The 15,267-nt window shown below is 36.7% G+C and overlaps 1 protein-coding gene across 9 annotated transcripts in view; it reads right to left on the bottom strand.

Moving 5' to 3' along the window:
- The window catches only part of ADGRL2 (adhesion G protein-coupled receptor L2), a gene marked incomplete at both ends in the record, with an annotated part of 125,513 nt that extends 111,201 nt beyond the window's left edge, over positions 1 to 14,312 (bottom strand). For all 9 annotated transcript variants that reach the window (XM_082003165.1, XM_082003164.1, XM_082003163.1 and 6 more), the window contains one exon: positions 14,240 to 14,312. In XM_082003165.1, coding sequence (XP_081859291.1) covers positions 14,240 to 14,312 — 73 coding nt within the window. The remainder of the gene's footprint in view (positions 1 to 14,239) is intronic.
- Between the last annotated feature and the right edge of the window lie 955 nt (positions 14,313 to 15,267).

Genomic DNA, 15,267 nt, shown 5'->3' on the forward strand with positions numbered 1-15,267 from the left:
GAGGCAAGAAATAAAACAAGCGTGAAGGTGCAACTATTAATAAAATGTTCTTGGGCATATATAATGGAATTGAGATGCTCACATGACCATCATGAATTTTTGGACTGTATAGTATTCCTGAGAATGAAAACTAAGTTATGAGAAGTGTGGAAAAATGCAAGGACAAATCATAAAGAAACAGATGTTGCAGTTACTTACAGTAAGGAATGTATCTATTCTAGAAACAGCATTAAAGAAACCTAAAAGGGCAACTGGATGACATCAACACTTCTAAAGCTTCTTTGGATTCATTTTAATAATTATCAGGTAAATGGCGGCATAATTTAGCTGTCTGAATTACTGGATTATGAATTAAAAGGCTCCTTTTACCATTCTGTACTCAAACCACAGTCGTATTAAGCATAAGACTGTAATATGAATTCTTAAAGAATGGGAAAATATTATCAGTTCTGCAAGTGATTAAGTCTAGCCCAAAAAGAACATGCAAGGCAAATGCTTCGGAAAGCCTGCCTTTTTGTACAAAGGACAGATCAAAGTGGTATTAGTAAAATTAGATAATCCTGTTAAACTGGATCCTGGAAAAGAAGTACTCAAAAGCAATTTAGACTCTACCACTTCCTTAAACCACCACATTCTATTTATTTTAACTTGCAGGTCCTTGCAAAACTCTTACTGGCATGTACGTGCTTTCTTTTCTGCTGAAATCACAAGACAGGACAATCAGGTTTGTTATCAAAAAAACCTCCAACATCACAAACAAATGCACATGTTTTTCTTGGGCTGAGGAACAGCAGTCTTCTGCTTTTCACACCGACAAATTTTATGAAGACAGAAAAAATTTCTCAAATTTGTCTTCTGTTCTTCACTGAAGACTTAAAAAAACCCAAAGCCAAACCATCCACAGATGCATGGAGATTTCTTACATGTTCTGCACACTGTTCTGTCACTACGGGACCACCTGCAATCCTGCACTGCCCAGATAGGTGTTCTCAAAAACACCTGGGTAAGCTGTTCGCCCAAGTACTACGTACTGGTGATAAAAGGTAATTAGCAAATTAAACTATTCCTAGCGCTCCTCCTTCAACACTAAGTGCAGAGCTGCTGCAGCAAGCTGGCACCTGGTAGAGGGAAATGCTAGATGTGATCATTTCGATTTACACATTCAGCATTACATCCCATATGCTTGTCAATGTGAAAGTGTCAGTGATAAGAGAGATACCCTAAGAAAATGCTCTGTTGAAATGCTGACATAAAGTTTTTATGTATGAAGCAGACCCTCTCCTCTGGACCATCTGTAACTTCTTCCTTTTCTCATGGGGCATGTGTGGGCTATAAAATCTTTTCATTAAAAAATAAAATTAAAAATTAAGCTTGACTTTAAAGAGAAAATTATAAGCCCTTAAACAGCCATAAACCAAGTTTATATACCCAAGTATCATTCATATAAAGACACTACTTGCTCAGCAAGAAGAAAAATCTGCTGAGCAGGGAAAGCTTGCTGCAATTAGATATAGCAAAATTTATAACTGTGCTGCAAAATTAAAGAAAAGCATCTGGCACTATGACTTGTATTACTACATACAGTGAACCAAACAGGCAAAATATGACTGGTTTTGTCTCCTGACTCTGTGGTATATTTTTCCATGTTCTGTGCACATCTTAAACTCCCAGGTGTTTTTCCAATGATTTCATAACCAGAAGTTCTTTAAGTACAACAAAGGTAGGAAGCCTAATTTTGTGTGAGAAGCGACAAATTTGCTGAATTATGTGACCAACTAAGGCTGAGGAAGACAATGCAGATAAGCTGAATGATTTCCTCTGCACAGCTGAAGTTTGCGAGGTGGCATAGATCACCAGAAAAGGATGATGGAGAGAAACAGGATGACAAAGTTCACAAGGCAACTGTGTTACTCAGTACACTCCTTAAATGATCTGGAAATGGCGTGAGAAGAGAGAGATGGAGAAGTCTGTTCCATGATAACATCTTTAAAAAGTAAAGTCTACAGAAGACAAGGAGATTTGTGACCACAGTCATGCACTCCAAAACCTAAAGATGTAACTTGGGATATTAAAAAATTATTTAATTAAGCAATGAGTTTGGATAAATCTACGGGGACTCAATGACAATGGATAATTTAGAGTTGTCCACTGTAAGCAGGCTACTGTGTGCATTTATAGTATTTTGTCACCTTCCACTGAAGCTTCAAGCAGTGACTACCAATGAAAAAAAAAAGTCAACTAGAAGGACCAAGATACAGTGAGGCAATTTACAGTTCCTGTAAAAGTGTGCACAATCTTAAAATCCCTAAAGTACCTTTGAAAGGACTAGCTTACCTGGGAAATGAGTCCTTTGGAAAAAATCTTGTTTCTCCTTTCAAGGTAAAAACCAGATGCAACTCTGACATCTACCTAACCACACCCTTATAAAGCCACAAAGACAGTCTTCATATTTGTACTTTTAAACACTTACAGATGATCTGGGATACCCTTCACCATCTTCATAACTAATCAAGGAAATTAGGGGTCTAGATACTCTGACTTTAGATGACAGAGTCCCACAGAGGAGCATTGATTGTGTTAAGAGTCAAACTGGTACTAGATTGTAACAACAAATGACACATTTTATACCTGTTTTCCCTCCTGGAAAATAAAAAAAGGCGATTCATCTGGCACAGTGGTTTCCCAAGCTGCCAGTGGACACACAGATGTCACTATTTTTTTCATCTACCTAAGGGTGGAGCACTCTGACAGCTCCACCATGACCTACACCTCCCCCACTTGTCCAATGCCCAGGTTCAGGGAGGTGACTGGGGGAAAGATCTTTCTAAAAGAAAGACCAACTGTGTCCTGCTAGTCCTGCTCCCACCACAGGGCCACCACACGGGTGCCAGAGCCAGCACAAGAGCGCTGATGGGGTGAGATAGCAGGACTCAACACTCCCCACGACCATCAGATGAAAACAGTGTAGCTCAATGTCATCTGGCTTACCCCACTAGTGTGCCCGCATCCAGAAGTGTAGCCATGACCAGCCTCCGTGATGTCAGCTCCCAGTGCAGGCGCAGATGTCCTCCCGCCCAGGTGCATGGAGGACACCCACAAGCCTTGCCCTTGACAGTCTTCCAAAGGCACACTGCTTACTGCAAACATCTTCTGATAATTAAATCTTAATACTTCCACTTTGGAAAGCAAACACCTGACACTGGGAAGCTTGTGCACATCTCCACATGCTCCAGAGACTTTCCTAAATAACTTGTCAGCAGTACTAATTGAAAGGGTGTAGTGTTAATATGTTAACAGGAGACATATAATCAAAAATATGTATTTTCCACAGAAAACTAGAATTTGCCAGGGGGAGGGAAGAGATGCATGTGGATCTATTATCGTGTAATTTTTTTTTAAGTATTTATTTGGGATCCAATTTCAAAATTACTGTTACATAACCTAACCATATGCTTTGTAGGTGGTTCCCTCCCCCCCACCACCCCTTAAAGAGCAAAGCCTTACATTGACCTCATTAGAGCTACTTCAAGTTCTGATCTCCTAAACACAGCATACACAGAAAACAACTGAAGTGCTTCTCTTAAATTCTCTAAGGTCTAGGTGTATATTCAAATGACATGGGCAAACCTGACAGCTCTACAGACAGACATCAGTTTCAGCTGCAGGCATGCTATTGTGTTGTCTGTTCTGAGTCAGCAGAAAAAGCATTCTTGTAACCTTCAATGCTCTGACTGAGGAAACCCAAAAAAAGACAAGTGTGAAAAACACAGAGAAAAACAAAAATAAGCATTCTAAGTCCAGGGATGTTAGACTGCTGTCATGAAAAGGAGACACCAACCTATGCTGCAGATGTAATTTAGGAAGCATGACTTTATAAATGCTCAAAGAATAAAAAGGACATTTTGGCTGAGCATACATATACACAATGTTAAACAAATGTATGTATATATTTTTAAATACCTGATTTTTAAACTCAAACTATGCAGGTAATTTGTTCAAAAATTAATTCCCAATGAAGCGTATACTTTTTTGTGGGCAATACAAACGGAAATTGATTCCAGGGTCTTTTATTCCAATACCTCCTTCACCTCCAATTCCCCCAGGTTATCTAAGGATGTAGCATAACTCAGAACTATTTTCATGGAACAGTAGTTTTACATAAATGGGATATTGGAGATGAGAGTTGTGTGTCTAAAAATGTTTTCATGTATAAATATGAAACATCATGCAGTAAACATGATGTGTTTTGACTATTTAAATGGTTAACTGGCATTAGTAAATAAACGTATGAGAAAATCTTTAAGAACTAAATTTTTAGGTAACAAGCTTATAGGAAAAGTCACCTCATGAAGACCAAACTAAGGTACCATAAAAATGTGAATTTCCTTTGTATCGATAGATCTATTGTTAATACTCATGAGAATCACTTGTTTGTGAGCAGTTAACTAACACCACATCATCAAGATATAAACATGTTGCATAAAAATTTTCAGTATTCTTCAATAATGAGCTTTCCTCGTGTTACTTCTTCATAGTGTCACTGGAAACAATTCATTGGGCCTTATCAGACAAGAGTTCCCATTTTCTGTCATTCCATTTTAACCTGCCTAATCAGTGGAACAAAAGTACTTTATGGAAAATGATTCCTTTAGTTGCCTTAGCTACAAATCCCTGCAGTATTGTATAATTGAAATCTACTCACATAAGTTAGGAATAATTAGGACCCCAAATTAAGCCAAACACAAAGTTAATTCAAATAGTCAGCTGCTGTCATTTAAATGGTTACAGAGCTTTATTGTTGCTTAACATCTTCGAGTGCTTTTAAACGCACCTTTTTTCTCCCTACCCCCGTTATGATCTGATCCCTTACTCCAAAAGGAAATAGGATCAGGAGAATAAATTTTGGTCAGGTCACAATCATTCACACCCTGACCAAAGATTTTCTTCAGTAAAGTTTGTCCCCATTATTGTCACTAGATTTTTAATTTATCATTTTTTAAATCAGACAAATAAAAAAAGGAATTAAAAAGAATGGAAACGGATGAGGCTTTGAGGTAAATAAAGTTAGAATCATTGAGTCTGTTACAAATGGCATTACCACAACAACAAACTTTTAATAGCAAATTATCAGAACGCCTCTATTCAGGCTTCAAAAAGCCTTTTGCAAAAAGGCGGCAACATAGAAATGCTGTTAAAATGGATCCGTAACAAATCCAAGAGCTAGAAAATATGCATTAAAGAGGGAAAGTTATATATAATAACTGGAGTTGTTGCCAGGACTGAGTTAGGACTCTGCTGATTTAACAGAGTGAAATTCAAAATTATTTATACAGCAAATTAATTGTTACACTGATATATATAATACATATAACAAAATAATTGTTATATTGCTAGATTACAGTCTAACTGGTAAAGAAAAACACTGGTGGTTATATGCATTTCTCAACCCTTTTTCTGTTAGCACTTAGTTTACACTGCAGAACAAAACAGTGTATATTATATATCCTTCAAGACAGTTTACATATGGATGACTTCCAGACTTTTGTATCCTGAATTTTTAAAAATGTATTTGCATAGCATACTTTTTATATATATATGTATGTATGTATATATGAAGAGATAGATATCTATCTATACTAGTATAAAAATACAGAAGTTTTGAAGTTTTTTATTGCTGAGCACGATTTGAATTGAAGGCCTAAACCAAACAGTTTATGCATGATATGCTATGCTGGTATATTTAATTTTTTTTCCAGCTGGTACATTAATACATGAAGTGATGTTTTGTGGACTCTATCCATCTTTACGGGTAATAATCCACATCACAAACCACCCGTTTGCCCTCTAGTACTTTCCATGCTTCACTCTTCACGCATGCCAGCTTCATCTGTTGCAAATTAAATGATGCAAAAGCATAAGCAGCAAACTGTTCAGTTTTGTTTACTAAAAGCATATTTATCTTAAGCCACTAAAAAGCATGATCAGTTCTAAGCCACAAACCCACATTTTTCTGATAGACTTGCAATGGTAAATGTTAACAATGGCACAGAATAGATCCCAACGTTAACATTTTATAATTAAAAATGTAACATTTTATAATTAAAAAAAAAATTATGACAAAATATTAAAGGCAATCCACAAGCCTAAGTTAGAGAAAAGAACTGGGGCAGCTCAATGGGGAGAAATAGGAGAAGTTAAATGTGAAACACTGTGGAAGGCAGATCAAGTCACATGCATAGCCAAACAGGATTAGTGGTGAACAGGCAAATCTGACTGAAGCTCACTAGGAAGATGGTTAAAACAAAAGTGATACGAAACAGTGCTGAAGCTTTTAAAAAGCAAACATTTCTCATTGCTTTTCCAACTAAAAATGCAGCAGATGATAGGAGAATCTGGTTTCAGCATCAACTTCCTCTCAGGTTTCCTAAATGAATTACTGAACTCCGATTTAACAGGAAAATTGATCAAACAGCACCTTGCATTAATTGTACTTCTACTGGAGCAGAACAAAACTACCTAACTCGCGAGACAGACCTCAAAATCCCCAACAAGGGGTAACCCAAAAGCCAGCTCTCCTTCCATTCTCAAGATCCACCGTAAAACTTGCCAAGTGCTGTATCCAACAACTGAAAGTTAAGTAGTCCCCTTGGGTTTCTCACATGTATGTGTTGCTCGGGCGACGGATGAAAAAAATTCATTTTGCTTCCCAACTAGTCTCCCACACACACATTTTATACACTGAGAAAACATCAGTGATTATTATACTAGTATAAATTGAGAAAACGAAAAGAATGGAATATTCCCAACCACCTGGACTGGTCCAAGCTCAGAAGGAACAACCAGGGAATCTCCCCTACCACCGCCAACACACTTGCATTGTTGCCTTAATGTCACTGGGACATGGATGAATCGTCTCCCTGATTGAAAGAAGGACCCATGAACCGAGCTAACATTCATACAACTCTATTTCTTTACACTTCAAACGAAAGCCAGGAGATAGAGATTACAGAAACACAAAGAGCTTTAGCATAATTGGGTTTTGAAAGCCAGTGGAGTAGTTCAAGACTCTTTCTGGAAGAGCAGGAATTTGGGACACCTTCAAGCATAAGGATTTTTTTCAGCTCCTAACTATCAGAAAGAACTTCATATTCAATTTATCATATGATATCTCTGGATTTGAGGTATGGCTCATTTATAGAATCACTGATACAAAATTTATCCCGTGTTAAAAATGTAAAATACTTAGTATTCCTGAAAAAAGTGAACGATGATTGGCAAAATATCCAGCATTCATGCGTCTCATGTGAAATGTCAATCCAAACAAACCATCAATGGATAAACTAGTACTATCTATAGAAATGAGTAAAACTGGAGCTGATCCAGCTTTGACAGAATGAAATTGTATCAAATGTGGAGCAATTAGAAATAAAAAATCTGCAGTGTGATTCTACCAACATAGGCACGTAAGTACCATGTAAAACTGAAAGTACAACAAAATTGTTCACAAACCTTTGTTATATATGTGTATGTTTTATTTCCCTTATCTTCCCTTCTTCTAGTTTTATACTTGGACAGAGTCTAATACAATGAAGTGCTTAAAGCAGCACTTATTATCAAAGCACAAAGTCATATAATAAACAAGAAAAAAAATTAGAGGGAACAGCTATAGATAGTCTTCTAACCAAGCAATGTTGGTGAGTAAATACAATACTAATTAACCACTGTAAAAGGACAGGCAACTTTTAAGTGTCTCTTCCATGAAGGTTACTGTATAAATACATACAACTGGATAACAACGTGCTGGGAGCTCCTATACTATTAAGTGCATTTATGATGACAATATGGATGGACAACAAGCCAAGAACTTCTCCCTGTGAGTAGTTTTCTCTCCCCTTCCTCACCTAATACAACCTGGAACATGATCACAAGCACAGAAGCAGGAACATACACAAAAGATATATTAGAGCCGTTTGCATAAGTCCTTCTTCTGTAATGCTTTCATCCTACATACACTTGCTGCTATTAAGGCATCCATACAACACACAATTAGAATAAAATGTGTTACTTTTCTGTACAGTTTATTCGCAGAGGTAGACCATGAACATCAATGGATCTGCTTGCAAGTATAAAACCCGTTATGTGCTTGTAGAACTTGGCAAAGGATATTAAACCTAAAATCATTATACTTTATGATAATTTTTACAATCTGATCGTAAGGGCACTAAATGTAATAAGAAAGCCAGTGCTGAGGCATTCACTAATACCAGATACTTCACGCACTTATACTTACATTTTACATTATGACCTAAAAGTACGGTATAAAGAAAGACAATGTTGTTAAAACTATATAAAAACCTCCTAAGACAAACAGTATTCTTCCATTTGACATGAAACAGAAATGAAAATAATTAAATATTTTTAAAAATACAACCGTTAATAAAAATAAATATATTTCCATATTTACTAACAGAGCACTAATGAAGACTATTCGTTTTTTAAAAGACCTATACGTCCAAATTCAGCTATTGTGTTCTTGGAAAGGTACACTACTGTAATAAACTCATCCAAAATATACCCAGATTTATATTTAATAAAAGGTCCTTAGGCAATGGTGTCAGTCCAGGTTAGCTGAATGTTAAGTCAATCCACCCTCATTGCAGTGGTCAGCTGCACGGCTCACCTCACCCACCAAGACCCACAGAGGTTATGGCAAAGAAAGATGGTAAATCAAAAGTAATAGCTTAGAGGGCTCTGAAAATGTAACATCTGCCCTTAGCACAACACACTGTTTCTATAGTTTTACACGTTACAGGGTTCTTTTCTTCTTCTGAATGACAGAGCTCCAGGAATGCAAAATCTCCCCTTCATAAAGGAGAATGTTTTTAAGTAACTGATGAAGACGACAGCATATCAAAATACTAATACTCATCTTACAGCAGTTATGCATTTATATTTTTTTCTTTGCTTAAATTACAAGACCTTTACATTAACATTTCCTAGCAAATTCTCATACAAATGGTAGTACAGTATTTAAAATGGTCCTTCATGCATTCTTCTACATTTTAAAATAGTGGTGGTTTGGCTTTGGTTTCAAAAATGTGATGTTGCAGCACAGGATCTTGCAGACCTCACTGCTCAGGGAATATATGAAAGGATATTCGCTGCCAGCATGTTAAAGAATCGCTGGCTTTTCCAGGCAGTCTGTCAGTCTCTATTATCTGGAAATGCACTTGAAAAGTTTAACAGACATTCTTCTTTAAGAAGTTTGGTCACACTGTTTAGATCAGTTTCCTTTTTAGAAGATAGTTAGGCTTACAAGTCCCTCAGAAAAGGGAAAAAGAGATGTCCCAGATAAGTATACACCAGAATATCCCAATGAAAGACGGCATGCTCTTCCAGGAAAGAAAACAGGACTCAGTGCAGCAGTTGCTTTCTGCAGAAACCCAACTGCTCCCTTCACGCAGGTATTTTTTTTCTGCATAATCTGCATTAACCAATTAAGAAAAAATGTTTGCTAAAGAATCATAAAACGTATTACGTATACATGATGAAAATGAAGACAGTATTGGAAGGCTTACTAGAGAGACCTCCAAAGGGCAGGCAGTAACTGGCTGGCCTTAGAACATTGGGTGTGCTTAGGAATGCTTTGCAACCTCTGTAAACTGCGTAGTTGCCTACTAACCGTGTGCTTCACAGCACTCTGATAAATTCCCCAGCTAGAAATTGAATTAGTGCTCCTATTTGCTCTTGCGTGACTCCGTAATGGGTTTCACCCCTTGTAGAACTTAAATCCACTAATTAAGAGAAGCTGATTTCTTCTCAAGTCCTGGATACAAGATTTTTTAAATTTTTATCCTGGGCAAAATCCTACTAATACATCCTAGTAAATGTGTAGGAAAACCAATGTGCTTCGACAGTTTGTTGAGTACCTGTGCCATATGCCTTAGACACTTTAAGTGGCTCGACAGGAGGCTGAAGATCTGAAGCAATACCTTAAAACAGCAAATACCTTTGTAGTGGCACAATATACGTTATCTGTATTTAGTATGTCTTTTCCTTAGTAAATGCATTAACGTTGGATATACACTTAAAACTGCTTCCAATTTAACACTCAGCTCCTTGGCTGCCGTAAGTGGAATTTACAGGAGTTAATATTTCTCAGCATAATGTTAATTAAAATGTACATTCAGAGGCAAAGACATGCTGTATTTTTTTTTTTTACCAACATTAACGACGTTTAGGAAAACAGAATTAAATAGATAATCAAAGCACGATGCCTCTTCCTTTGCACAAAGCATAGATAATAATTCATATTAAAATGAATTAAACTTATATTAAACCTTGATTAAAATAAAATATAAGCAAAAAAAAAAATCATTTCGGTGCTTCCCAAGCACTTTTGCTTCTCAGGCAGCAGAAAAGAATAAAAACATCCAAAGCTAGTCGAAAAAGCAGACTTCATAAGCAAGATAAACCTTAAAATATCAAAACTTGTACAGTCCAAAAAACCAATCTTAATTGGAATGTTTAGCTCTGACATCTTTTTTTCATATGCATATTAGTGTTTCTGCCTTAACTTGCTTCAAGAGAAACCAATAGTATGTATAATAAGCTTTTTACTCTGCTTTGCTATGGAAACAAGGCATGTGTGATCTCACACTCTGACTTTCTGTATTTTCTCAGATAATTTTTAACTCGTGGGATGATTTCACCTAATTAGGAAGGGGAGAAAAAAGGAAAAATAGAGAGGTGGTATCAAAAGTAACTCCTTTCCTACAGTTTGTAGGAAACACATTAGTAAAGAAGAGGGATCCAACTGCTTGGGACCACCAGGAGCACGAACCCCCTCCTTCAGTGAGACCAGAGGTCCAGGACGGCGTGGGATGGGGACGGACTCGGGCATGGCCGCAGTGGGAGCTCCCATCTCCCCTAGGCAATCAGCCACGGCACGACGCCAGGCTTCACACAGCTACCCACGTAACTCCAATTCAAACTACTTTCCAAGGTAGTTCTTTCAGTCTGTCTTTTGTAATAAAATTGTAATTTTACAGTCAAACCTATAGCAGAATATTCTAGAAAAAGGGACAGAAAAATACCTTCTGAAATGACATCAATATTCAAGCTCATGACTTCAGCTTTTCATTCCTTTTTCCTGCCCCTCATCTTTTCCTTATGTAGGGCCGCAATGCTTGCTGTTGGTGGTAATAACAATGTTTTTCAAGCCTCTACACAACAATATTGACCTGTTGTTGATCAATGTACCAGCAGTATATAATAACTCAGTGCAGTTTTCCCTTCAGCCGCCAGCATTCGTCCGTTCCAGGTTCATTTTACCTGAAGGAACGGACTGCTTCAAAAGCAAGCTGCACCAGCCAGGAAAAACAAAGCAGAAACAAGGCCTTCTTAACTGAAGATATGATTCCTATTTGGATAGGCAACACTAAAATAAAATTGCAGCCTTCACATAACTGTGCCTGCTTGTTAATTCCCTGGTGAGTTAAACTTAAGGCACTGTGAGAGTAATGAAGTCTTTATCTTGATTGGAAAATGTTTCATTATATGAACAAATGAATCAGTTGTCCACACCCAGGATCTTTTTTTTCCCCATCTCTCTCTCTCTCTAACTGTACAGAAACATTAAAATGTAACAGCAGGGAATTCAGCCAAGTTTCATCTCCCCCACCAACTGCAACCACCTGCCTATACACATAAGATTTCTATAAAAAACCCTACATTCCAAGCAAGAGAATTAAAGATTTTCTTATTTCTAGCAAAAGTTAGATGCTCTTATTTTAACCTTTGTTCATGTTCGTACTTCCAGGCATGAAGTGCTACTAAAGCACGTTACACTTGGCATCTCTTATTACTGAAGCAGAAGGCAATGTAATCTTGTGAGAAAGTGTAATAATGCGGTATTCATTTTCCTTCTGTGGCTGGAAGCCAACTCTATATTAATATTCATTTCCAGTATACAGAGCCACAATATTTCATTTATTTTAAGAATTTACAATTAATTTGGTATGATTCTGTTATCTGCTCCCAATTTCCTTCCCTGTTTCTTTTAGCTGAAAAAGCAGCTCTTGTATAGACTTTAAAAAAGTAAATTCACAACTGAAGCATCAAAAGATTGCTACTGGCTACTAAAAGCAAGAAAAACAGGGACAGAACAAAATGAACTTGAAATATTACATATGACAATGAAAATTAGCTTTCTGCAAATGGAAAAAAATTCCATCTGCAGAAGTTTGCAGTTGACTTCTTCCTTTCCAAACGCGGCAGATAAAACACTTTTGTAGCATGCTGTTTGCTACTGTAACCAAACCAGAGAAACTAAGTTGTTTGTCTCCTTTTCCTTTCTGTTTTCAGATGTTTTCAACTACCACAATATTAAATTGCAAGTAGTCTGGTGAATCTTTGTAAAAAGGAGTAGATATATGGATTTCAAACAATTACAACAACAACTAAAATCCATACTATTTTACAACTTCTGAAAAAAACATATATATGCCTCTACTTCCTACACCTTTGGTTGCAACTACTGCAACCACTTTTGCAATGTAAGTGCATTTATAATTAACACAAGTTATTACCTAACCAGCCAGTTGTAAGATTTATAATTCCATTCTCCTAATACGCATTTATCTTCCTCACCTGTGAAGGAGGCTGAAAAGCATTTTACCTTCCAGCTGTTGGCACTTACTTTCCTATAAAAGTGAGATTCTACCCAAGTCCACAGACTCAACAGACACCAAGAGAGCAGTCAGTACAGCAGCTACCAAACCAGAAACCCCATCAATGATGAAACCATCCAAGATCTGAAGTGTGCCGTGGGAAATGCCAGTTATCTAATATATCCTGGTGATATTTGAGAAGAAAGAGGGGAGGGAGAGGAAACTGACTGTGAAAGCTATTTAAGTGAAGTGAGACTTCCCCATGTTCAGAAATCTTCATGAAGACTCCTAGTACCTACTCCCATATATATGTGTACATTCACACATACATAGGAACAACCTATTTTAGCAAAGCTTGTCTGTCAGTACAACACAAGATGCGAGTCTTAGTCTAGAATAAGTGTTTAGGAAATCACGCAGTGAACATGGAAGACTGCATACAATATTTCAATTTTTAATCTTGCGTTTTGCCATTTTTGAGGACTAGATGCTTTTTGTTTGTATAGATTTGGGGAAGAAGAGAGGAGGTGGCAAAACGGCTTTCCTGAAGTAGCTCTGAAAATCTATTCTTAAAATTAAAAAAAAATTTGACAGGGTAAGGTATGGATCTGCTTTAAAAGATGGTGAGATCACACCACAGATGCACTGAAGAAGCCTATATATTATATACCCATTACTGAATAATGTAAGAAGGCATGGAGGTGCTACTTTATTACTAGATGAGTCTTTTCACCTGCAATCTAGTCAATCAAAATGATTACACCCAGAAATAGCCTCAAGTTCTATACAAATATTTATAATTACAAATTCATAAACCACGTTTTCCTGATCATTCATTTGTGTTTCTCTATTACTAATTATAAGGGTTGCAAGAACAGCTGGGGAGACAGACTAACTGGATAAAATAGTTTATGAAGAAAAACAGATAAAGAATAGATGATACAACTTTTTTTAAAAAGTTTGTTCCTTCCTCATCTTTAATTTAAGAGCTATTTTAACCACCACATTTGATAGCAGTGAAGTATTTTCCCTTTTTAAAAAAAACAAAAATACTTTTAAGTAGATGCTATTCCTGTGTACACTTTGAGTTTTGTTTCCTGAAATTTAAATTGCATAGTTCTAATCTTAATGAAGTATTTGCCATTTTATTTTCAGGCAGCCAAATTAGAAAAGTAAAACAGGTATTAATTTGCACTGTTTAGTTATTTTATATCACATTTAACATAATGTATACATTGCTTCTAAATGGTTGTGCAATGAGAACAGAAAAAAGAATAAACGGGAAAAGTCCAAAAACAAGGCACCTACCAATCAAGGATATTTATACTGTCACTTCAGTTGCTTGAACACTGCATTTCAGTTTCAACATACTACACTGTATCAAAACCAAAAAAATATATTTTCTTTTCATTAAAAAGAGGATTATTTTCTTTTATAAATTAAACCCAGAATATGCTACAGATAATTCTAGTTTGACATCCTAAAACTTAAAGTCATGTAACAGAAATTAATTGTACAGACCATTCATCTCATCTGGAAACTCAAGTGAAAAATAAACTAAAGCTTACCTTCAGTACACTGCAGGAAGCTGATAATGAGCAGAAACCAAAAACTTTGCATTCTGCAGCCAGAAGACACCATTATTGATCCCTGTAAGAATTTTCTTTGTATTCCTTAATGAATCTGTTTATAAAAGCCCAGCATCATCGACACCAGTGGTCTGCATTATTCATCTTCATACCTGGAGAAGCAGAGGATTTGGAAGAAAAGGAGAAAAAAAACCACCATCAATAGCTGAACACCAATAATTTGGAATACCAAATTTTATTTCACAGGAAGACAGAAATTTTTAATAACAACTGACAGTACACCTGTAGTATAGCTGGGAATTTGGCAGGTTTGTGGGATGTAACCTCTCAAGGTCAGTGATCATTAAACAGAATGCCAAATAATGATACATGTTAAAGTTGAAAGTACAAATGTTATTGATATACTTGCACTAAGACAGATTAAAAAAATGTTTTCTCTGAATATATGAAATTGGGTTTGCAGACAACCAGGCAAAGCTTTTCCCACTCCCCAAACCAGACACAACCTGCATTTCTCTACCTCAAAGAACAACAATAAAATTAAATCTAGGGCACTGCCACATTTCTTAGTGGTTCGAAACAGAGTTCCTGAGAACAACGGAGCAACTCCGCTCAACAGTAAGGCTTTGCAGGTCTCCTCCCTGTCATGGCTCTGGCATTCCCTTCGTGCTACACATAGGTTGCTCTCCTTGCATGAGAAGCCCTGACAGCAACTTTGCCAAGGAAATACTTGTTTGATGAGAAAGCCCCTTCGTATGACTCTACAGGTTACCATATTTCTACCCAATAAACACCTTCAGAGAAAAGGGAATAAGCATAATGGCTGAGACTCTCCTGTCCTCGGCCTCTGACGAGATTTGCCTCTAAGAAATATGAACCAAAGTGCTTCTGTAAACAATGCAGAAAAGGAAGAATTCTTAAAACTATCTTTTGCATTTGAAGAATATAATTATGTTGATAGAGTGAGTGCAGTTGCCATGATAGAAGATCTGACAGCAGAGTGCTCC

This window comes from Phaethon aethereus (assembly GCF_964289735.1).
Source record: "Phaethon aethereus genome assembly, chromosome: 8".
Taxonomy (NCBI): domain Eukaryota; kingdom Metazoa; phylum Chordata; class Aves; order Phaethontiformes; family Phaethontidae; genus Phaethon; species Phaethon aethereus.